This window comes from Lagopus muta, chromosome 5 (assembly GCF_023343835.1).
Source record: "Lagopus muta isolate bLagMut1 chromosome 5, bLagMut1 primary, whole genome shotgun sequence".
In the NCBI taxonomy this organism is placed as follows: Eukaryota; Metazoa; Chordata; class Aves; order Galliformes; family Phasianidae; genus Lagopus; species Lagopus muta.
The window spans coordinates 52198612-52225269 of NC_064437.1; the positions used below are offsets into that span (position 1 = coordinate 52198612).

Below are 26658 nucleotides of genomic sequence, written 5' to 3' on the forward strand. Positions count from 1 at the left end.
AAGTTAGTATTTTAATTTGTCATTCATATTCACCAGGAAGATAACAAATCTCTATATATGATCGTATTGATTGGATTATTTCTTTTTGTTCTCTTTTCTCTCTCCCAAATGCTTCCCAATTGCTCAAAATTCACAAAATTTCCTAAAAGAGGAAGATGCCTCAGTGGAATACAAGGTAATAAAGGGGGAGTTTGAGTGGAAATTCATCAGATCCTCTATAATACATTAAACTAATAGTACAAGCAGATCAAGAAACAAATGAGGAGGAACTCCTTTACTTCTCCTCTACTTCTGTAGAGTTTAAAGAAGGGCGGAATAAAGTTGCCTTTTAAGGAAGCTATTCTATAATATCATTTGAGACCAGAAAGAAAAAAAAAAGTCAGAAAACTAAATCAAAGCATTGCAAGACTCATCAAGTGATAGCATGAGAAGTTTTACAAGAGTGGCATACAAGCTCAAATGGGTTCACCATCAGGAAAGATTATATACACCATGCTGGAAGACTTTAAACATTGAAATCAAAGTATCTAGTTTTTCAAAACTGGTGAAAAATTTGACCAGTTAGTAAGTGGGATAGATGAATGAATTTAATTCAAACTCACAAGTGGGAGAACAGACTGAAACTAATTGTTAAAGCCCTAGCTGCTCACCCAGTGAAAGCTGGTAGGGCTTACTGTCAACTGTATTGCAAAAATATTTCTCATCAGAACTTTGCCAACTGCAACAGTAAGGAAATTATTTACATCGAAGTCAAGATAAGTTTTAATGCTTTTTTCCCTGTGAACAGACTTCAATTTCACTTGCAAATCAGTTATTCACCTGTTTCAAAATATCATTTATAGGCTAACTACCATAAAAAGCATATTTTAATACTTTCAGCTCCTATTTTCAATTAGTACTGACTAATTTTCCTTTAAGTCTTCAAAACAGCTGTCTGACACATCAGGAGGAAATTATCTTAGATGTACATGATTTCACAATAATGACTGCTAACACCCGAGTCCACAGGGTTTTAATTCAGAAGGAAAGGTTAATATTTTTATAGACAGAAGGTAGTAAAAAAAAAAAAAAATACCTCACAGCTATAAGACTGGACTTAGATTCATTCTCCTGATAACAGCTAGTAATATTGACACTTTAAGAAAGGTTATATTTTACTATGTAACACAATTTTGTCCATCACTTGGCCTCACAGATACTAAATCTCTTAAATACTGATAAGGTCAGCACAAAATGCATCAACGTACCAAGTAATTATTTGATTCAGCCCATTCACCTAAATTTGATCTACTGAGCATTTCAGAAAAAGAAGGAAAAGTCAAACAAGCACTTCTAACATGATTAATGACACAACAGAGCTCTGTTTTCTATGTCCTGCAGAGGTAAGCAAAGAAGAAAGCACCAGAACAGTGTTATTGCTTGCTTTTCATGCTAATGCCAATAATGCAGACAAACTTAAGTTCAGGCAATGATTGGTACACCTTCCCTAGCCTCAGTCCTTCCAAGGAAAGGATTTGCAGTTTATAATGTTGGTAATATGAGTCATTTTCCCACACACATTACCACTAATCAAAAAAATAAAAGGTTTAATATTTCTCATTGGCTGATTCATATGAACATTTGGCAATTGAAAATTATTACTCTGATATGAGATAACCTTTGCCAAATAAGAGCAGAAAGACATGCAGATGCTAATTATTACAATTTACCACAACTATGAGGGCTGCTCCAAAAGTAATGCTTCCTATTTTATGTTTGTTTCTCTCAGCAGTAGAGATTGAATCTTCTGACTGATAATCCATTACTCAGTGTTGCCACGTGACAGATGGCAGCAGAGAGGCAGTTAAAATCACACCAGACATGGAAGAGCATATGAAGCAAAAGTATGTCACTGAATTCCTCCATGCAGAAAAACTGATATTCATCAGTGCTTGCTGAACATTTATGGAGACCAAACAGCGGATGTGAGCACAGTGAGGCTGGTGCACTTCAGTAATGACAACATCATTGGGTCACCTCCACTGGTGCAGCTGTTTACAAGCATGGCATGCAGGCTCTTGTTCATCACTGGTGAAAATGTATACGATGGTGACTATATTGAAAAATAGTTTTTTTGTAGCTGAGAATTTGCTCTATCAAACAGTGTTATTGTGTTTTATTGTGCCCATTGTAGTTTCCATGGAAATTAACAGGCATTACTTTCAGAGTGATCAGCATATATTGTAAATCTTTGTACTCTGCCGGTCAGGTTTCTTTAAGCAAGTCTGGACGACTTTTCTGATTATTTTCTACTAAACTCATCGTAACGTATTTCTTCTTCTACAAAATTAGTTTTAGGAGCCAATACTGTAAGAAAATACAATCAGATGAGAAAAGTAGTTGGATATCTTGACACAAACTGTCAGTGCCTTTATGAAAATTGGATATACACAACACTATTCCCAGATAAGTTTTCCTTCATTCAGCTCTGTGTATGTAGCTGCTTGTTTACATAGATAACATTTGAGGAAATAATATCTATTTTTATTAAAATGTACATGCTGTGCTCTGCCTGGGATGGCTGTACAACTCTTTTATGTGACGTAACACCAGTAAAGTTAGACTTGTGACTTTCATCTTACTACTGGCTGGACCGTTAAAAATACCTCAATCATTATCCTAGTCTTTAAATTTTTAAGTTCATTTTCATTTAAGGGATTAGATGTGTTGAGAACATATGCGAGAGAAGATCAAGAAATTCAGAACCTTTTCATTAAAAGTCTTATTTTGAAATGAATTAATACACTGATTTAGCCATTTCTGTTATTTCCATTTGCAACTGAAGAGGCCTTAATTCAATTTAGCAGAATTAATTTTCAAATTAATTCAGTTAAGCTTAACTGAATTAAAGTTATTTTGATTGTGGATAAGGGTGCCTACATATGGTTTCACTTAAACACTTTAAAAATTCATTTAAATTAATTTTCCCAGTGTCAGAATGTAGAAAAACCTTTAAACTGACAGCAATAGAAAATGTAGAAATCACATGAAATGCCACTGCAAAATCATTTCTAAAATGATCTACTCAGCAAATAGAACTGCCTTATTTTTTAAGCATTTAAAATATATGCATGTACAGAAACACAAAAAAATGCTCACATAAATTGAAACTCAATTAGGAAATAGGCCTGAAAGGGCTCTTAAGCTCTTTCTACTGTAGTAGCACTTTGCAAATCAGTGTGGTTCACAAAAGAACACATCAGCAATATTAATAAAACAGCATGGGAAAAAAAAAAAGAAATTCTTAAAATTATGCCTTATATTTCTAGAAACATTTACTTGTGTTTTTTCTTTTCATAGTTTTGTGCAGGTATCATCATAGCTGCATGTGGAATCTGCTGTCTTTCCCTTATTCACACTGATGTTTAATTCAGTGTCCTACAGTTGCAAACCTCATTCCAATCCTTGCTTGCTGAGCTGAATAAATGTCTTCTCCCTGACTCTTCAGGTTACATAACAACTTTACATGACACATCTGCACATTTTGCCTACAGAAGGTATATTTCTATATATATATATTTTTTTAATTCCCCTGCCACCAGTTCAATTGCAGAGGATCCCATTCATTTCAAATTAAGTTCATTTGCAGATCTTAATAATTCTTAAAATCTTAAATTATTTGGATTGGAATATAAAGCCATACTACTTTACTATTGCACCAATTTCAGGGATATTAACAAATCAGCAATTATGTAGCAGCTCACATCAACTGCATGCGTGTTTTTGAAAATGGATGACATATCACAAACTAAATTCTCATTTAGCTACTTTTCATAGTCATAATGGAGATGGAGGATTGCCAGGGCATGTCCACCATATAGCAAATAAAAAGAAATAAGCCAGTATCATCTACCAAAGATCTCCAGATAACTTGCAGAAGCAACTGGTTGCCAGCTTATCAGCTTATGCATACAGTGCATTAATGCTTTTGAGTGTCTTGTGTACATTTTAAAATGCTACTGATTTAGGTTTGGTGTAAATTAGAGGATTTTTTATTCTAATACTAGGAAAAAGATATCACCTTTTAGAGTTTTCAAAATGAAAACATAAAATAGTGCCTTTATTAGTTTGTTTTTAATGCAAACAAACTGGATGAGGTATTTCCAGGAATTCAAAGATAATTAACCAAGCTAACTACAGACTCCCTTTCTCAGTGTGGCATTTCAATTAGTATAACACAGCAATAGATCCTACGAGTGTTTAATGCAAATAGCTACAAATAGTTTTCAACATTCTCTGATAGTTTTCAGTTATGTCCATGCCCACACTGATGTTCCAGCTATTTGAAAAATTCCCCATCTCATCACCTTCCCCCCCCAAGAAAATACTGAGATCCACTGCAGAAAAAGGTACTAAGTGATTCTGATCCTCTTTGAAAGTTTCTCCCTTAAAGAAACTCTAGGAAATGCAGTGTGGAGGAAAAACTTCATGCTGCAACTCAATTTTGCCATTTGATTTGATTTGTTATTTGATAGAATTAAGCTAAACTCTAAGGGTACGACACATTTTATTTCAAATAAAGTACATACATTCTGACATATGCTCCCGTTAGACATTTACTTACTACAGACTTTACTTAATTCAGACATGCACTATCTGAAAAGAATGACTTAAAATATAGATGCCAAATCAGTCAAGTAAGCAGAAAGTTCACAGAGACTGAAAACCATTGTTCTAGTAGATAGGATCTGCTAATAAAATAGCCCAGAATGCATGTGGAGTCCTATTTTATGTGGAAATCAAGAACCTGCACATTTAAATGATCTATACCACTTACATAGAATAGATGAAGTTCTATGGAATTTCTGTACATGACTATCATGAGAAGTGCATGATAAATGCTGAAGGAACAGAAAACAGCTGTGAATAATGCTTCAGTCCAATGAGACTGATAATTATATGCAACTTTGATAGACTATAGTGAGAACTTCAAATCTGTTAGACACTTTACAGTATTGATCAAAGTGAGATTATGAAATAAAGCAGTTTTTCTGTAATATAATGCAACAGAAATGTGATCCTTATTTATTTTTTTTTTTTTAAAGTGTCAAGTCCTGAGCTTACTTTTTATTTCAGAGTAGCTGCACATGCTGGTCAGTGAAGCATAAGCTACACAGCTGTTACATCTACTGTTTGACCTGTATATATTGAATCAGCCATTGTGTTTTTCAATTCTGGTTCATCAGACTTTTGGTCTGAAGGGCTTTAATCTATATTTAGCAAAGGGATACAATTCACTGTTATCTTATGTCTATCCATAATTCATAGCCTCCAGCCTGTTTCGATCTAAAACAATTGGCCAGTTTCTTAAAATGTTAATATAGGATATACAAAAAGGATTAATGGCAGAAGACCTCTAGGACTGCAATTTGATATCCCATGAATATGTTTGCATACACAATGAGAGCATGTTAATAATGAAGGATTTTTAAAATAAAAATGGTAGGATTTAAATAACCAATCTCGTTTTATCAGGTTTTTACATTAGCACTCATTCTACACCAAAAAAGATCTACGTCTTATAACACACATAGTACAACTTAATCAATAATTAAGAATGAGTGTGGAATGGTAAGATCTAATATATTAAGAAATCTCAAAACTTCTGACCATTTTATGTATAAATGATCTTTTGAATACAGTCCTTTGATAAGGAAATCCATAAGCCATACAATCGCGGATATAAGAGAGAACCATCACCATATGTTTCCTCTCCTTCTCCCCTAAGCATCTACACCACTAGACTCCTACTTGAGGTGGGAAATCAGCTCAGACTGACCTTCAGACTGACACTTTATGACTCTTCTGACACTCTCAAATTCAACAGTTTTCACTAGTATTGCCTTCAAGTTTGTTTGTTTTTTGTTTATTGCTTTTTTGTTGTTGTTGTTCTTTAATTTTTACAAGACTACTTTCTGATTATCATAAGTACAATACTAACTTGTGACTCATATATTTTTTTAAACTACTTCTTAGTAACACCCCTATGATACCAAAGAAAGCGATACAAAACCTGGAAAAACAGTACTTTAAAAACCTTTTTTTTGTCTTCCTAATTTGGAACTGAGCCCAAATCATTATTCCAAATCTCAGCAGGAACAAGAAGCCACATCTTCTAGGGATCCTCTCTTTCCAATACTATGTTATGAAACCAAAGCAGCAGATGTGTTCAATCAATATTATATTTTAAGTCTTAACAGTATTTAATATTTCAAGCCCAATAATTTAATTCTCTTCCAAGAGTCAAGAGGAAAAAAATCTTCATATACGCACAAAAATTATTGAGTTTCAGTGGGATCCTGAATGCTGTATTCAAAGACAGTAATTTTATAGGCACTATTCAGAGCTGTAGACAAAAAATGCCTTTAAAAGCTGCATCAACGCATTGGCCCTTAGTAGTATCAGTTTCTTTCACATTCTATTTAAGCCATATTTAGTGTATTTTGTATGCACACGTCACCAAACTGGTACATCTACTTGTCTTTAGCTAAATTACAAAAATTAGATACCAGAATTATCCTATCTGTAAGCTGTCAATAATTACAAGTTAACTAACTCAAAAACGTTGAAGAAATAAATTTTGAACCAATGGAGAACAAAACTGTGCTAAACACGTCTGATGAACTGATGTAACACTTTGAGGGGGAATTTGAATTCAAATCAGTTAAAGAAACATAATTGTATTCTACCATGAAGTTCTTTTAGAATCGAGAGTTTCATAACCAAGGAAAGAAGCAAATTAACTTCACCTAGAAGACTGTCTGTGTATAGACATATAATGAGTATGTGTTTAGAATATCTTTCTCTCTAAAACAGAGCATAAGTGTTTCATTAAATCTTTATCCAGCATTAAAACCAGTAATGAATTGGAAACCCAATTAACACCTGTAAGTTCTTTCACTGATGGTTTAGGAGAAAAATAGCTCAGTATAAAGAATTTATTTTATGTAGTAATGCAGAATTTTGAAGATGTGACTTTTATAATTAACAGTCAGGTAGTTATGCTGTGATCATATTTGTACTTTTCAGTTCTGTATGTACTATGTCAAATAACAATTCAGATAGCATACAACCTCTTGTTGATAAATTTATGCACATGTCAATAATGAAGGAATGTGTTTCCAGTGTGAACATATGAATCAGCATATCAATATTCATTTAGTTAAAAATCCATTTCTCAACAAGATGAACTCAAGAGATACAATGCCTGTATTTTGAGATACTCAGTGGGACTGCTGTCATCCACACTTACATCATATTTTAAAAGTGTAAACACATGACATTCAGTTTAAAATGGCAGATAAAAATGAAAAAAAATCAGAATTAGGCAGATCTTCTAATAATCCAAGCCTTGTCATAAAGTTTTGGGTTCTTGTTGATCATTAAAATCGCAGAAATCTTAAACACACAAACTGCCCAATTAAGTAATTTCTTTGTAAGCAGCAAATAGCAAGGCAACATTTGCACTTGAAATAAATGAAATCAAATTTCATTTCTTACATTACGGAGACATTTATGAAGCCAAAGGCAGAATACTAGTCTTTTAATGAATGAACTCATTTGTATAGTAGCCTTTTTATAAGCCATTTCAAAAGAGGTATTCTCATAACACTCGGTCTATATTGTGCTTGAAATATAGAGTACTAACAGTCTGGACTTAAAATTTGCATTCCATTTCTGACTTCCACTACATGTTCAGTAATAACTCCATACCTGGCTATAATAAAAGCCTCTGAAAAACTGCCACAACATAAAGAAATTGTCCTGTAGACACAGAGAAAACTACACACATATTGCTTTCTATACAACATAGATTCTACCCCCACAAAACAAAAAAAAACCAAAAAACCAAAAAAACACAACATTTGAAAACATTTTATACACGACCTCAAAAACTGCTGCATTTGCCTTAAGTATATCACCAGATCCTTAGCAGAAGTTCCATCCACCACATAACTTCTGTAGGGAAATACAGAATACCTCTCAGTGGGTATCTTAGTGCTACATGCAGAATTTAAATCCTCCAATAGGAGCCTCCCTCACACCTGTGCCATTGGGCACTTCCTCCCAGTTATCACATACAGGAAACTGGAAAGTCATTAAACAGTTAGTGTTTCTAGGGGAAGATCCACACCCATTAATCTTCAAAGTAATCTATTCTAGTGAATGCTTTATCAGCATTAAACTATTTGTGTTCTAAAATAAGTCAACAGAAATCGAATCGACCAGGAAAAAAGTAAAAGTAAAACTTCTATAGATACTCATGTAGCTACTATATCTATCAATTTAGAAACTAGAAATATCTTAACAGCAAAAATAGGCAATGAAGTTAGCCAAACATAGTGAAAAAGCTATTGAATAACGAAATAAAAGTATTTAATAGATTTTGAGGTGTTTCCTCTTTGAAAACATAGGTCTTTGCCAGGGAAAATAAAACAAGCATTTGAAAGAATTAAGTAAGCATCAGCATTTAACTTATAAATAGAGTAATAAAAATTAAAAAGTTTATTATTAGTATAATAACAAAATCAGAGTAGGGTTATAATTCTTGAAATGTCAATGCACAACCAGGAATTTTGGTAGTACTCAGTTTTCTAGTTGTTCATTATTATCTTCCTACCATTAAATTAACTTAAAATATGTTCTAACAATTAATGTACTGTGTTATTAACTGTCACAGTGTTGATGTTTTTCTGTTACAGTATTTATCTTAATTAATGTACAAGCCATTATTTAACACCAGAATGCACATGAGGGAGTCTGGTAATTTTGCTTCCTTCTTTTGTAAAAGAAAATAATCTTCCAATGCCCTTTGGGAAACCCCAAAGAGAACTTTTCTGTAATGAGAATGATGGTGCAGAGAATCAAAAAGAAAAGTTTTTCATGCAACCATTGTGGATGAGAAAGTGAGAGCTTATCTCTCAGATATACATTGAAAACTCTCATAAAATCAACATGAGTCATGTTAAATTTATGAAAGCAAATGTGAGTTGAAATAGCAGAAATTTATATCACATATAAGTTCGTGCTTTTCCAAGTCCTTTTGTTCTTATATTTGTTCTTTTTCTGTATAAGTTGTGCAGATTACTTTTCACCTCCACATAGATATACAAACTTTAGTCCACCTAATCAACTGAATGACAGAAACTTCACTTTTTACTCAGCGTACAATCACTAATCAACTGCAAGCAAATTCATGCTCACACAGAAAATACTTTAGATAAAAAAGCACATAGAATAAACATGAAGGGATGAAAGCAGATAAAATTTTAAAATCTCTTAATCACATAAAGACATCTGTTTTTGACAATATCAACAAACTACTGAAAGAGTAGATCTAGAATAGTTACTATAAAATTCAAATGCACAATTTATATCCAAGCAAACTTTCCCTGAAGTTCCCACAGTAAATGCACAAATTAGTGTCAATACTCAATAAAAGAAGAGCAAAATGTTTTGAGTTCTAAGACACAAAAAGAAAGGAGCAGGCAAAGAAGAAAATGGGAAAAAACAGATAATTCCCAAAAGAAAAGGAAAAGGAAAAATTATAGTATGTAATGTAAAGAGTCTTGACCTGATCATAATGATGACACTTGGAGAAAAATTGCTTTGAAACCAAAATAAATTATGATGTTGTGTTTATTGGTACTGAGTCCATTGCATCACTGTAATATTCACTGTATGTAAACTGAGAAACTAGGTGGGATTTTTTTTTTCCTGGTTTACTGCTTCATTTGGCAATATTTTGTTTATTTCTGCAGTCATAAAAGCTACAGATTCAGAAAAAAAGAAAATGATAATCTTGTAGCAATCTATGTTGTACAGATATAATCAAAGTTTGCAGTGTTTGGTGATAAAGGTGCTGTAATACTCTCAAACAAATGATGCATGCTGAGTAATTAGAAGAAATCATGACAGAAATGGTGATGCCAACACATTCACACTACACATAAGAACACAACTACTGTACTCCAGAAGAAGAAATACAAAATTATCCTACTGACCTAATTTTATTGTAGGTAGTACAGTAGTATTTTGTTGGGTGCCTTAGCTAATACTTTGTTAGTATGATGTATGTGGTTATACAACATTGCTATGTGAATCTTCTCAATAAAAGACTGGAAACATTTATACTTTGTTTTGGTTTGGTTTTTTTAAAGTTTAAAATTGAATGAAGAAGTATCAGGACTGGGTGAACAGTTAATCTGACTGATTGGATCAGAAAAATTGATTTAAAATAGCCAACTCCTGGGAAAGTTGCTGGAAATATTTTCATTTTGCACTACATTTTAATTGACTTCACTAATTTTACACATTTCTTTGAACTTAAAATTTCCTCAGCTGATCTTTTTCATTTGCCCTCAAAAATGCTGTACGTGTGTTCTGCAAAATGTACGTGTAATGGATAAGCAACTCAATCAAGGTAGCAGAAAGAAAATGCTTCACATAAACATGTTCACATGTAATTAGAATACACATAAACCTCTGTTAATGAAAATGTATGAGGCACTGTTCAAATCTTAAAGTCAAAACTACCTGTTTATTTAGTAGTACCATAGAAATGAAATCATTTTGGAACATATAACTGGGTAAACAGCACACCTAACACTGCCTTAGAAACTTCCAGTATAAATTGTAATTATTATTTATATAAGAATTAGCTTTTGCATTAATGAGTAAGTTAATTATTGCACAACCTACTAGACAGCTTCTAAATTGATATAATTAACTATCTATAAAGATTAGGAGCATTTCACATGCACTGAGTTGCAGCGAAAGGCACTTTTATTAAAAGGCCAATTAGAAAGCAGGTCTTATGCAGCTTATAACTTTTCCCTTCATAGTTTCTCTTCGGGATTTTCTGTGCTTTATCGCAATCAAAGTAGTGGGAGGTAGTAGAAATCCTTGCATCAAGTTCTTCTGTGTAATCCTGCCAAATTTTATGTATGAATGTACTATAAACTTTTACATTATCTGTATGGTTTGATATTCAAATTGACTTCATGCAAGAAAAAAGCTTTTTTTTTTTTTTTTTTTTTTACAGCTTATGATTATGCCTATGAAAAAATATTTCTATAATTGTATAATGACTCAAAGTTATATAAGTAAGTGATCAAACAATTTTGTCAAAGCACTTTTGATTTTTTCTTCATTATTAATATGGCTAGTATCAATGCTAACACCAATTTTTAATGTTTTAGCATATGGACATCACCTGCAATGCAATCTGATAAATCAAAAGACCTGTCTGGCTCATAAAAATATAAAGACTAAATAAAATGTAATAGTAAAATGAAATATATTGAGCATATTTAAGTGGAATTTGAATTTCAGAAATCAGTGATTACATGGGAAGATACAGATTATTGTTGCTCCCCTGAACTCAGTCCTGCATGAAATGAACAACCAGTGAAACTAGAGAGAGATGAACAATTTTACTCATTTAACAAGTGTTCACAGAGACACCGAAACCATGAATTATGTTAATAAAATATTTTCTTAAAAGTCCAAGAGTGAATACTGAGTTTACAATCATCTATAAACTTAATGTTTAATTGTGATAGGCAGGACATTCAAACAATTCATTTTAATGGAATTTTAGTGAGGCAGAGGAAAGAATTAACTGTATAACTGATATCTTTACACACTGGAGATAGTTTATAGGATAAGGCTAGAACAGGGATTAGGTTCAGACTACTATATATCAAATGGGAATCAGACACCAGACTCATATTCAATAGCATTAAACTGTTTTCACACTGTCTGAGTTCAAGTGTTACAGTAGCCCTGTATTTGCCTATCAGTACTGATATCCCTACAGTACAGTCAGGCTATGTGGCAGTGTATTAGTAGCACTCCTCTAAGTAGGAAGACTGGAAAGACACCCTTAGGCCTATTTAACCAGGATCAAAACATACTCTGTGTCAAAATACAAGCCACTGTATCATAAAACAGGAACATATAACTGAGCCATGTTTTTTCATCCGATAGAGTTCAGGTAGGCAATGAAAAATGTCTACTTCTAACAGCAGAAATGGGATTTAAGACAAAGCAAAACTTTTGATCTGCAATAGTGATAATTTTTTCAGTCTTTCAGATTGTTTATTGACTGCAGAGCCAAAATGAGATTGAAAGACAAAAATCTGTGCATCACACTGAAATAATACTTTGCCTGAGAGTATTTTTAAATACTGCAAGATAGTCTATAAAGGACTTTCCACGTATTTGAAACACAAGTTGATATATGCATATTTTAAGAGTTGTCTCCCAAAGTTTTTAAAACCTCTTTCAGTATCTTTTAAATTATTTAGTTTTCAATTATTCTTGTTAATTTTATTTTTTCCTTCAGTATTTCATCCCCTTTTGGGGGCTCTCTATTTCATAATACGTAGATCAGGTTAAACAACGAATAGACAACTACTTACTAAATTTGTAGCAATTTCCTACTGGTGCCTGAAAATATCAGTATAGGCAAACTACAAAAAATCTGATGTGTTATTTAGAGAGCTTGTGGTTGCTTACTTAGTCCTCTCCCATCAACTTTCCACAAACTGCTTTATGAATGTACACTTTTTCTAATTCATTAGTAGAACTGGCTGTCAACAGATCACTGTCATAAACAATTGTTTATACTTAGTGAGCAGACGACTTACAATGTTATGAGTTTGAAGAAAGATAAAGTTTTTATCATAAAACAGTGTAAACCCTCTCATTCAATGAGCTCTTTAAGGACAACCTTTTATGCTTTTATTAGAAGTAAATTAAAGTTGTAATTATCATTTGTACTTAGGAGTTTTCATTAGATTTTTTTTCTTCTTTATGATTAATCCTATGCTAAGTAGAGAAATATTCTAAGAATAAGTTCATCATCTAAAATGAAGTTCTAAGTAGTCAGAGTAATGAGTACTTTAAAATACAGTGACTAAGCTTTGAAAACCAGCGACTCCCACCTCCACCACAAACTCTAGTTTCCTGAATTTTATACAACACTATGAAGTAGGTTTACTGTATGCCTCCACAGAGAAAATACAGAATTAATGTGGCTTGGAATAATGACAAAGAATTCCATTTTCTGTTATCAATTACATTTATACAATTTGTTCTATTAAACTGCGAAGAAAATAACATAAGGAATACAGTTCATTTCAGAATGAGTTAAAGGAGGGCTTAGTGTAAAAGTTACAGAAAACAATGAATGGAAGCTTCCTGCTTTTCAGGATTCACGTATTACATTACAACCTAAGTAAATTTTGGTCTTTTGGCCATGAAACTAACATCTGAATCTTCTGCAGTGTGTTGTTGAAAATTCAGACATGAGATCTAGTGATCTAAAATGATAATAACATCACTTCTCACAGGATATATATCATATACTTTAAAATTGCTTCGCATAGTTCTAGGTAATCTTCTTTCATGCAGACAGTAGAATTTCCTTTATATATGTTTTAGATTCAGCTCCCTGTTTTAGCTTTTAGATCTCTGACATTTGGTTTTCATCTTATAAATGTCAATCTCCTCTTTTCAGACAACTGTCTAGGTCATCCTAGACAGACAAGTGAACAGTGTCCGCAGAGGAAATTAATTCCATTGCAGGAAAAAAAAAAAAGAAATTCCGCCTCTTCTATTATTAAGACGGCCTCTTTTTACCAGAGCGTAAGTTACTGCCACATCTCTGCCTAACCTGTACAGAAGATTAAAATGCACCAAAGAGAAAATAACTTCAATCAAAATAATTTCAAAGTTCAATAAACTGGTAGTATTATCCAGAAAAGTATCATTTTGTCATATGAAGAATTTCAAGAAATAAGGCTATTAAACTGAGATTCAGCTGAAGGATAACAAAAATTCAACTCTGCAAGACTTAAATTTAATAACATGCCCAGCCAAATGCAAAATTCCATTTCCTACTAGATCAAAACTTAATTGTTCCACTTCATTATTTGATATTAACAGTGTGTTCTATTAACAGTCTTATTATTGTGTTTCTTGGACTACTACTCAAAAACTGCAATGTAGCACCCTCCCTCTGCATAAAGTTCAGAGAAAAGAGAATGTAATACTGTTTAGTGGATGTAAAGATAATTTCCACTGACTTATTAGTCTGAAAATTTCTGAAATGTAAAATCCAGAGAGCACTTCACTAAAACAAACACTGCCAAATTACTTCAAATAGATTGGTTACACATGGAAACGTTTTCAGAACTAGACCTGGAGACAGAAAGAACAAAATATTTACTTATTTATATTCACATTCTGCATTATTAGTATAGGATATGTTAGAACAACAAAATACCCAATACAACATACTAAAGCAATTTAAATATTGAAATTATTATCCACGTTCAAAAATTTAAGCTATATCTGTGACTGCACTGACTTACCCTGGTAGAAGAATTCAACAAGGAACCATTCAGATTGCCAGTGTTGCACTTGAAATTCAAATGTTGATCAGAACGGGGATCTGCTTCCCAGCTTCCCAAATCATGTACAACTGACTTGTCAACATTTGCAGGTATTTTTTGGAAGGCAGTGCAAGTCATTCCCATGAAATTAGATGGCTTGATCATAAAGGCCTCCAGAGCAATATTATGAGATACCTGTCAAAACATATTGAAAAGCAGAGATATTGCTAACTCATTACTTTTAATTACATATAATTACAATTGCATTGTGTATTTATTGTACATAGTTTATGAAGATTGTGTTTGTACATGCTTCCATACATAATGCATATGAGTAAGAAAGAAAATGGAACTTATTTTTAAAAACTGATATAGAACTCTACAACAGTACGGACAGATTGCTTGAGAACTTCTTAGGTATAAGTAAAAAGAGATGACAAGACAGCTAATAAATATTTTAAAATACCTTTATTTCTCAATCTGTACCAGTTTTGCAACTGTGCCATTATCAGCTTCAGCAGATTTAATCTTGATTTAAAGCAATACAGATATGAAGTCAATTAGCAACAGCAGTAGTAGGAATTATTTTTAAAATGGACAAGGATGTGTTCTGTGCCATAGAAATGAAATAGAAAGATGCTTAGCTATTTGTTAGATGGATTGATGGATTGAATGAATGTCTTTCACAGATCATGTTCCATTATCATGTTTGCATAGTACTATTATCCATATTACCAGAATCAAGCTACATGTCTCAGTTAAAACTTCTTTGTGGTAATGCATTTCTAAAACCCTGGCTAGAGCCATTTAATTATTTAGAACTTCAAGCTTTGTGCTGTAGAATGGAAAGAGAACTAGTTTCTTCATTCATATTTGTGAGACGATGATAAGAAAATGTCAGCTGGAGGATATCGTAGTGACAGTTCAAGCGATTTCACAAGGAAGCCCTACTTTCTAAATTCTGAATACAAAACTCTTTAAAATTAATCTTTTCATTTTCAAAATAATCCTATGGCAATGTTTAAATAGTGTGAACACACTGTATATAGGAACAGACGGGTAAAATAGAAGTTGAAGCTGCTCCTTATTAGGACTCTCAAATGAATTATGAAATGGATGTAGATGAATGCAGAGCAAAATTATCCATGGAAACAAGCATCTGTAAGAAAGGTACATGTTACGAAAAACCATGAGCTAATAATTTTGAGTTGGAGATATAGAAAATGACAATGTGGAGTCCATTTTCTAAACCTACATGAAGGCAAAATGGCCAAAAAGGATCCTTACAGGGGTAATACAAGAATAGTACAAAGTGGCGAAGAATAAAAACAAAAACAACAACTATGTTGCAATTATAATTAAATATTCTGGCTTTTATCAGGTGGAGAGCGAAATGAACACGCCAGAAGCTGGTCCACACAACAACCTCATCTCTAAATTGGACAGATATGGATTGGAGAGAGATGGTGCATGGACTATTTGATTGATAAGGAATTGGTTGAATGGTCACAGCCAGAGGCCTGTGTCACAGCAAATCTGTGGTTGCCCTATCCCTGAAGGTGTTCAAGGCTGAACTGGATGGGGCCCCAGCCCCTGATCTGGTGGATGGTACCCAGCCCACATCAGAGGACAGAACTGTGTGGGAATTTAAGGTCTCTTCTAAGCCAAGTCAATCTATCAATCTTAAAGACCCCTGACAGGACTAAGGAGACAAGTTTTATCATCCGCTGGAAGTCTTCTTTCTCAAACTGCAGATCTGACATAAGTAAACACAAAAATATGAGCAGAAGTAAAGTACCTCAGAACAATACTGAAGGGAAATTAATTTGGGATACACCTTGCTGGCTGTGCACAGGGCCTCTGTGGGGGTTTCAATACCCCAGGGTGTATCTACAGTATATTTTGCAAGAGAGATTTAAGAAGATCTAAATGACTGTTTCCATGTTGGCATTTTTCTGACCTCCACGAAATGGAAAACCATTTTTGTCTTCCAAAAATAGCATAGGAATAACAGCAGAAGCCACGGCTTCCATTTAGCTTCTCAGTCTATAGGGAATGCAGCTGTGCATATGTTGTAAAACTAACATAATTTATCAAGGTCCGTTTTTTTCAGAAAGTATTTTATAAACCAGTGGCTACTTAAGCTTTGAGGGTTTTATGTGCTGTTGTTTGAAAGAAAAAAAAAAGGTAAAAAATAGAAAAAGAGGTGAAAGCAGATGCAATTTCTGCATATAGTCTTCTGGCTGGCAGAAAGAACAGACATGTTTGTTATTGTGTGAGATGACGAAAAGAAAAACTCCACAGCTTTGTTTATTTACAAATTGCACTCAACCATAAACTAATTATCCTTCAGAAAAGTGCAAGAAGTGAAAAATATAAGGCATAGTAAAAAGGCTAGAGACTGAGATCTATATGTCAGTACAGAACATTGCTGTTTACAGTAACGTCAACTTCCTTCTGAAGCAGTAACAAGAAAAAAAAAGACCTTTGGCACTTGCCATTTAAAAGATACCTTAAGTATAAAGCAACAGAAGCCTCCTAGCTGTCACATTACAAAATACTTCAAAAAAGCAAATTATTGTCTCTGCATGCTTAATAAAAATAAACAATTCTAGCAAATTTGATCATTTTATGTAAAAGAGAATTAAATAAAAAAAAAAATCCAAGAAGTTTTGTCAGTTTATTCTTCAAGTAGAAGAATACTACACTTTACTAAAATTGTACAGCAAAGGGACTAAAGTCATTATGCTGTTCAGCTCAGCATGTAATTCAACTTGGTCCACATTTCCTTTTTTCAATTTTTTTTTAAATACTTTATTGCCCTAATTGAAGCTAACACTGATTTCACTTCTCTGCAGTATCTTCAACAAAATAAAAATAAAATAGAGCACTTGACAAAATAATAAATGTTGCTTAAAATCAAGAAAGATAACTAAGAGAGTAATAAGGCTTTGAAATATTTATCTAAAATTCTATAATTTCCAAGCCTTTCTACCTTCCACATATTTCTACCACTTAGATGTTAAAAGTGACAAAGACTTTCTCAATACCCAAATGACAACTCCTCAGTATACAAATGACAAATTCATGTAGGTGGAGAACAAGAACTAAGTACAGTTATTTCATACTGCTACAGCTTGCTTCTAAATAACACTGACTGCAAATTAATAACCTTTATGACATCTTTTTAGAATATTTTCTAACTGCTTTAGAAAGTGTTGTCTAGACGCCTTCGTGAAAGGTATATTGAGAACTTTAAGTAATAAGGGAGTGTCCTGTTTTTTTTATTATTATAAATTTCTCACTCAATGTATCCCTTTCAAAAAGAAATCCAAATACTATAGGAATGAAGCGCTAGGAAAACTAGAAATATAGTGTTGCAAACAGTCTATTGTAAGAATAAATATATAAAAGCAAAGCCAAGCAAAATTATTCTTAATATCATCAGAGATTCTCAGGAAAATGTTTCAGTGTTCCAAACCGAATCCAGGAAAAAAATTCTACAGAATCCAAGTATATCTATGCTATGCTGTGTATCTGGTTTTACAGTCTTGTTCTTCTCTACGTAGAATTTAGAAATAAAAATTACAAAGAAAACATTTTAAAAATAATTTTTGACAAAAGTGCTTTGTGATTTTATGAAATACCTTCGAAATAACTTGAATGTTGCTGGTCAGTATTTGATTTGCAATGTGTTCCACACACCGCACAATTCTGGTGCAGGCTTTGTCTTCCTTTTGAGCCATCCACAACACATGGTCATCAACAGACATTATATTGCTGGCAATTTCAATGAGAGCATCCCCTATCTGAAAATTAAAAAACAAACAAGTATTTTCTGCAAAATACAACAGTAGGAAGTAAGTATGCAAAAACACAACTAAGAACTGGGATTGTATTTCTTTTAGTAACCACATTCTGTTAAGAAAATTAGATGGACTGAAATGTAAATACCAAGAAAATAACAACTCTACTACCTTCAAAAAAAAAAAAAAAAAAGGGGGGGGGGGGGACGACGACTTTCTCTTAACAGTATTCCAGAATTATTAAACTCTTCCTTAAACAATTAAAAATTGGCCATGATCCTCTAAAAACTGCATTATAGTTAATAAAAGAATCTTGCAGGGGAGAAAGAATTCATTTGAAATAAATTACAGACTTAAAAGTGCAAATTTGAGATATAAGTGAAGTGTTAATACAAACCTGTAATATCTCACTGGCTATACAAAAAGTATGGGCTTATAGTTTTGTGTATTTTAATTTACTTTTCTGACTAATTCTATTTGATAAATCCCAGCCTTTGTCAGATGATATTTTGGAGTTTTTAATGTAACTGTGTGTTTCAAAATCTTATTAGCTTACTCAATTTAGAAAGAATAACCTTCACTGTGAGTATTTTTGGTGATGCTTTCAATTAAAAATTAAAATATTTACTTCCAAAAATTTTATAACATTTTTCAGTAAGATGGTAAATGGTAAATCTGAGTTTACCATTATTTTTGAAGGTTTGTGACTTTCTGAGAAACAAAGACTTGCCAAAGGTACACAAGGGTATCACCTGAATACAGAAAAAATGACCGAGAGAGAAACACAACTTAAAAAAACCTTAAGAGGCTAAGATGTCAAACTGATAGGAACAGAAAAATAATGCAAATACACAGATAATTCAGTGGAATGTAGAAAGAAATTCAGCATTGGAGAAAAATGTTTAAAAAAAGACAAGCTATGTTTTTTTTTTCCAATAAAAAATACATTTCCAATAAAAAATAAAATTTCCAATAAAAAATAAAATTTCCAATAAAAAATACATTTCACATGCATTGCAAAAAAAAGAGAGATAAATAATCAGACATTATATGCAACTATTCCTGAAATATTTAATGTATATTTGAGCATGTGATTACTATGTAATTGTAGATGGATGTGACAATGTGAAAAATAGTTATGGATATAATGAATAATAAAACACATTTAAAGACTGATTTATGCAAAAAGATTAAACTATGCACTAATAAGGCAAGCAGTAATTAACTGAGGGCAGAACAATTGGCTATAAATATAAAAAAAGATGAGAAATAAAAAGATGTATTAATTTATATTATAATTAAATACATCATTGAAGAATAAAGGCATGACAGTAGAAATACAAAGTTTTGGGCTAATATATGTACATATTCCTGGTAATTGTCCTTAAAGCAGTTGATGCTTTGAGAGATGAATCCAAGATGAGTCAAAGTACCACTAACTTTTATTAAAATGTACAAAGGCTGCTCCAAAAGTAATGCCTCCCATTTTATTATGTTGGTCCACAATATCAGTGGCAGATGTTGGTGCTATGGTATTACAGGTTGAACCTTTCTGCCAATATTCCATTACATTTTGTTGCTGTGTGATGGATGGCAGCAGAAGAGCAGTCTGACAAAATGGTGATTGATATGGAGTGTGTATGAAGCAAAGGTAGGTCACTGAATTCCTTCTTCTGCAAAAAATGGCACCCACTGACATTCATCAAGGCTTACTGGACATTTATGGAGACCAAACATGTGGATATGAGCGCTGTGAGGCAGTGAGGGGTACGTTTCAGCAACAATGGGTCACCTCCTCTGGCACAGATGTTAAAAGTTATTTTGAAAATCACAAAAAAAGAAAAATCAAAATAAAAGAATGAAACAGATGAATGAAGACAGTGTTCTAAATTATGAAAACAAGAGATTACAAAATAAGTGATGTAGAAATAAGTGGCAGAAATGGAGAAGCTTCAGTACCAAAAACCAGAAACTGAAACCTACTTTAAAGATGGAACAAATCAACTAAGATATCAGAGATGATGCTCAGTTTTAATGCATAATGCATCAATTGCTTGTACAAGAAAAATAAAGAGGCCTCATGGATACATTCAAATATTTCTTTTTGGATTTTTTTTTTTTTTTCCAGAAAGGATTTTGAACGAAGAGGCTTTCATAGTTGTAGCTTTGAAACATGATTCTTAGAGATCCCTTAATAACACACTTTAGGCCTAGCATATGATGATGAAATTGAAGTTGGAGGATTTCTCAAATTGATACTAAAATGTTAACTGTTGCAATCCTCAGAGTAAGAATGGAATGAATGCTGCCAAACCAAAGAAAACATACGTTTTAATGATAGCTATCATGTGTACAAAAATTACAAGTTATGAAATCTTATAAAAGCAGTCACTCTGAAAATTAACAGTAAAAACTATGGTGAACATTGCTGCTGTCTGTAAAATCTATTTTTCCCATAGGATTTGCACAACTCTTGTTAGATTTCCCTGTGAAAATAGAATACATTATGCTAAAAGTTCGTGTGGAAATTTGTACTTAAAAGCCATGTTTTCTTCTCTTTATATAAACTGCTACACTGAGTAAACTGAGTTAAAATCTCCTGATGAAATGGAGAAAATAAAAGGACGAGGAACTTATAAATGAAAGCAAAAAAGTGGCCAGTTTGAGGAGTAGCTCAAGTTCATTCTAAATGTAAGTTAAGGCAAAAATAAAAATGAAAAAGAAAATTAAGGATGTGTCTTATTGAAACGCAATTTTTCTTCCTTAGCACAAGGAATAATGTCAGTCAGATGAGATGGCTCAGCTGTCTGACATAAAGAATGACGCAGCAGCATATGCAGAATGTTTGTGGCTGAATAGCAGGCAAGCAGTTTTAGAAGCTTCAGTGTGTGCCTGCATACATTAAGAACAGGGCCATATGTGGAGGCTTCACTTCTACGTGATACTTTCAGTACACAGAAGATATCTTACATCTTCAACTTCATCCACGAAGACAATTAACTTTTCCATTATATAAGCCAAATATATTACATCCATTTTATCCGCAAAGTGGGAAGCACCTCTTGTGTAGGCTGTCAGTTGGCGGGAAAATTCAAGTACAGTCGTCAAATTGATGTGCATCTGAAAATACATGAGAATTGCTTGGTGTGATGAATCTGCTGGCTTTTTTCTTTGCTAAAAATAGAGATCCCATCCATTTGTATAATGCTTTCTATTATTTCACTTGTTAGTACTATACACATAAATGTCAGTAGAATATTTTACCCTAAGTCTCAGATTTAGTTGCTGTCATCTCCAGACACCACCACATGTCAACAAATACTGAAAATTTTTGCATGACTAATTTTTCTAGACAGGAACACATAGGCCTCAAAATATTTCATCAGCCTAAAAATTGTCCTTGCCTTTGCAACACTGACAAGAACAGTGATGCCAGTCAGGTTTCATGTATACAGTGGAGTATGGTGGAAGGAAGGAAGACAATGGTACTATGCTGAAAGAAGAGAAGTTTGGACAGAATAAGAGGAAAACCTTTTCTATGGCAAGGGTAGTAGTCAGGTATTTGAACATTGTGCAGCCATCCTCAGAGGTTTTTAAAAACCTCTTTTAAAAGAGCCTGAGAAACCTGACTTAACCTTGTAGCTTACCTTGCTTTGAGCAGGTGGGAATTCTGGAGTCTAGAGATGACCTTTCTTCCACACAGAATTACTACCATGTAATTCCATTGGATTTCTTCACATAGTAATTATTAACATAGAATAAACTTTAAAGCAATATAGCATCTAGTGCTATTAATTAGGAAGAAATCATCAAGCAAACTGAAAGTGGTAAGAGTTACTATGGCAATTACAGACCAGTACCATTCTTCATGCTCTTCACTGTTCACTGTTATGCTCTTTTTCATTTCTACCCATATGCTTTTTTTTTTTTTTTTTTTTTTTTTTTTTTTTTTTAAATCTCACCTTCTCTTTAACTTATCAGTAAGAAACCCTGAAATACTGAAAGGATCCGAAAGAAACTGAATACTGCTTTGGAGTTTTGTTTTTGTTTGTTTGTTTGGTCTTTTTGTTTATTTGTTTTTGCCCTGGAATGCATCAGGAAGACATTTTGGTCTCATTTCTGCAGCTCTTTTAAATATATTACAACAGCAGTGGGAAAACAGACTTCAGTCAGCAAAACCCTGATATAGAACTTCAAGAGAAATTAATGTCTTTCTGGTAAAAATGCATGAGGAGTAGGTAAATAAGGAACTGCAGTGAAGCAGAGATGACCCTGCTAATGTTATTAATGGCATCTAGATTCTAGACACCCAGAGAAAGAAAAATATTAAAGACAATAGATACTGCGCACTGCATGTTGCTACGGCACCATCAATTACCAAAACCACTGCCAGAAAAATAGATAAATAAATAAAAACATCAACATTTTATTCAAAGCCCAAATATCCCATACTTGTGGCTGAACACACATTTTCTTGCAAGCTATCCCATAAAATCAGTACTACAGAAAAGAAGCCCTGGATTTCAGTGTTACCTGACTGAAAGCATGAAGAACTTGAGTTATTTCTTGTGAATAAGGACATTCAGAATAGTTTTCTTCATCCCAGCGTCCAGTTCGATTACATTTACGCCATGCCTTAGACTCTTCTACACCATTGTGAAAGGCAATGGAGTTAAATGAATACTGAAGACAAGGATGATAAGCAGTGATTCCAGCCAAAGTTTTGGGCCACCTGTGAACAGCAGGGAAGCAAAAAATTAAAATATAAAACTTCATATTTAAAGGCAACTGACAATATAGCAACAATACGCATGATATAGGAGAGAAAAAAATGGCTGTTTAAATTTTACCTCATTGTGTTCTATAATGGATTACTTTGTTTCCACGAAAATCTTGAAATTACACAGGCTTGAGGCTGGCTAGCCACACATTAATTCTGAATTAATTCTAGGAAGTTGTTTGGTGTTAAAGAAAAATAAATGAATGGAATTTTTCCAACTTTTGCCTATGAAGATTGCATAAGGCACAGCAGAAACTCATCAAGAAGAAAACAATATTACTAAATGTTGCAAAACGTAAAGGCTCAAAATAAAGACGACAATCTGTACTTTTCATTTTGACCTAAAGCTACGTAGCCCTTTCTGCGGCAAAGCTTAGAGAAGCAAAAATTCCTGGATATATCAGAAGCCAATAGGTATGGTCTGAGCAGAGGGTATTGTCTTGTGGAGGAAGAAGGAGATAAATCTCAAAAATGAAGTATTTACTATATGAGATTTATCTACTATGATGGCAAAATTGTTTTTAAAAAGAAACAGTAAGTCAAGAGGAGCCAGAATTGTTCTATTTACTTCAGGGGCCTATTTTGGAATATTAATCTTTTGTATATCTGCTGCATTCTCTTTAACAACACAAATGCAATCTATTCCTTTGGGTACAAATCCATGGTGATTTTCAGGCTAGTATGGCTGTGGCAAGATCAGGTAATGCGGAAAAATCAAACAAAACTGTGTTCCAACAGTCAACATGTCTGGAAAGAATGTGGTTTTAACTTTAATTGCACTGATGTAATGACTGAAACCAATCACAAAAAAAAATTCTGCCTGCCAATGACACACACCTTGATAATCAACCTTTGCTCATTCGTGCATATTAGCTCCTGTTACTTAAAAGACACAGATCCATTTTGACACTGTTACATAATATAGGGACAGGTTTGAGGCTAGGTTTGTATGTTTTCTTAGTCTCAAAATGGAAAGGTAAGAAGAGAATTATTTTTATGTGCCATAGCTAACTGTCACTGGAGAAATTCATGTGATGTATAATCATTTGAAGCAAAATGAAACATGAAAGGATCATCACAAAAAAAAATCTACATATAGTATTATTATATACTGCTCTTGCCTCTGCACTGAAATATTAATTTAGTGAAATATCAGCATTAATGCTATTGGGCCACAATTGTACTAATTGTGTGTTAATACAATTAGAGTAGCACCCTACCTCAAAAGTAAAACAGAAAAGACTATTCTGAAACTAAAGCACACTGACATTTAACACAGGTGGCAGAATCTGGTCTTTATGATTAGAAATTGTAACATTACATTACATACCCTTGCATCTCAGAATTATCTTATAGTGAGCTGTAAAACAAAATATCAGCAAAATATGGCCACCATAGAGAAAAAATCTGATTACTTAAAGCCAGTTCAATGTGACTCACATTGTGCCTAACTCTGACGACAGTTGTGCAATTATAAATACCACCTAGGCTGGTGAACTGAAAGAACGATGCTTCCAAAGTTGCTAAAGATTTTTTCATTTTTTCCTCAATAAAAGAACTGTTCATTCCAGCTTTGCTTTTGTGCTACATCTCTTTTTACTTACATGCTTGCTATGTTATGAATACTTCAAAGACCTTTCCAAGAAAAATTACTGGTGAGATAGCTGCATGTCTGAGGATAAACTTTTGGAATAGTTTCAAGTACTCATGCTAGGCTTGAGACTGATAAATTCTCTATAATTCTAAATTCATTCCTCTCAAATGCCAAAGGAATTTATGGACTCAGCACCCCTTAAATATACATCTTAAAAATAAATGCGTATAGACTTCTGGAAAAGTGATCAATAGGGAAAGGGCACTTCTATTCTTTTGATTTATACAAAATGACAAAAATGCTCCTGGTGTTAGTCTGAGTAGTCTGTAGGATTTATATATTTATTAAGAAAAGGATGTAACTGTATGGAAAGAACATGTACTAAAATATGGTGGTAAAACTAAGATGAAACAAAAATTGCATTTAGTCCACAATACCGTGCAGATGATAACATTCAGATAGCAGGATGGATGTGCTTTCTAATCATGTTATATAATGGTAGAACTGCATATGTTCTTAGGCTCACCTCTAATGATCTATTTGTTTTACCAAGTAGTATATACTATTTTGATCATTTTTAGCAGGTTTTTTTTAACAGTTATTTTTATTACTTATTACTTCTAATCTCATGTGAACAAAAGTAGCAGAACTTTTAGAGAATTAAGAAAGTACTGAAGATTTGAACTCCTAATGCATTAATGTAGTGTTATTATATTCTATAATTCAGAAATTATTAACTCTCATCCATTTAGCTGTGGTCTACACCTGAAATTTTCTGTAAGCTTGCACTGAGGAATTAGAAGGATTCTCAGACTTTTACAAACCACTGCCGCTCTTTGAACACTATCTGTCACTTCCCGTAATAATCACACAGTGCTCTTCCTTCCTACTCTATTCCATGACAATGACAAGAAAAATAAGTGACATGTTTGTACCTGACTCATCATGTAAACACGGATATTGCCCATATCTACATCAACATACTTAAAACCAGGAATTCATACCTGAAATCTCCCTTGTTGTTAATAACTCTTTCTGCAGGGCAGTAGGGTGCAGCCATTTCCAGTACCACAATTTCTACATGTTTAGTGCTATTTCCATAGGAATTGTTGACTAGACACTCCCAATCTCCAGATGCATTAATATCAATGCTAGACAGGATAAGTTCACTGTAAAAAGAAAAGATTAATTATTGAATACATTTAAATATATAGAGATTGAGTTATTGATTTCCTGACATAAACTTCTCTTCAGACATTTCCTATGAAAATACAGGGGTTTTGCTCTATGTTATTATAGAGACAGACAAAATGTGATTGATATTAAAATTTTAGCAGCACCAATTTGATAGACCATTTAAGTCATGAGAGGCTGCAACACAAAAGTCATCGCAAAGGAAGAGTTATGCATCAGTCCTCACTCTCCTTTCCCCGAATATTATAAAATATTGTTTTTGTTTCATAACCAACTACTTGAAAGTCAGAAATACATTTCAAATTGACAACACAACCAACCCACAGAGAATGCTTCCCTTCAGCTGTCATTGGAGCTCCTCTGGCAGTTCAAAACCAGAATCTGTTTTCCTGTGGCAGCTTGGGACAAGTTTTCTCGAATAGCCATTGACTTTGGAAGCTGTATATAACTTTCCTGACAAATGCAATATGAGATGAGACAGATGTTGGTTGGTTGCTTTTTTTTTTAGCACTGTACTACTCATGAACTTCTTTCACACTGTTCTCTCCAAAACATGAGATGTAGTTATTAATATCAATAAATTGGTTGAATAAGCTCTGCATAATTAAAATGATAGACAAGTTAAATATAGACACTTAACAGCTTCTCTTACAATATGAACATTGTACAGTACAGCACTATGCCAGTGTTTAGCTGCCCAAGCTAAATATTCCATGTATAGTTAGAAGAAATAATTTCACTAACATTTAAAATTGCCTAGAACTGTTTTTGTTAGGATTTTCTATATATTTTAGATGAAATTAGAAGATTTCACTCTTTTAATGGAGGCCCAGATGAAGTCAA

At 33.2% G+C, this 26658-nt stretch overlaps 1 protein-coding gene across 1 annotated transcript in view; it reads right to left on the reverse strand.

The window, feature by feature from the left end:
* Positions 1-26658, reverse strand: part of LOC125693373 (adhesion G protein-coupled receptor A3-like) — a 252429-nt gene that overhangs the window by 92551 nt on the left and 133220 nt on the right. The window contains exons 8-12 of the mRNA XM_048945231.1: positions 25626-25790; positions 22781-22979; positions 21218-21367; positions 18089-18250; positions 14421-14636 (exon numbers count right to left, since the gene is read on the reverse strand). Coding sequence (XP_048801188.1) covers positions 14421-14636; positions 18089-18250; positions 21218-21367; positions 22781-22979; positions 25626-25790 — 892 coding nt within the window. The remainder of the gene's footprint in view (positions 1-14420; positions 14637-18088; positions 18251-21217; positions 21368-22780; positions 22980-25625; positions 25791-26658) is intronic.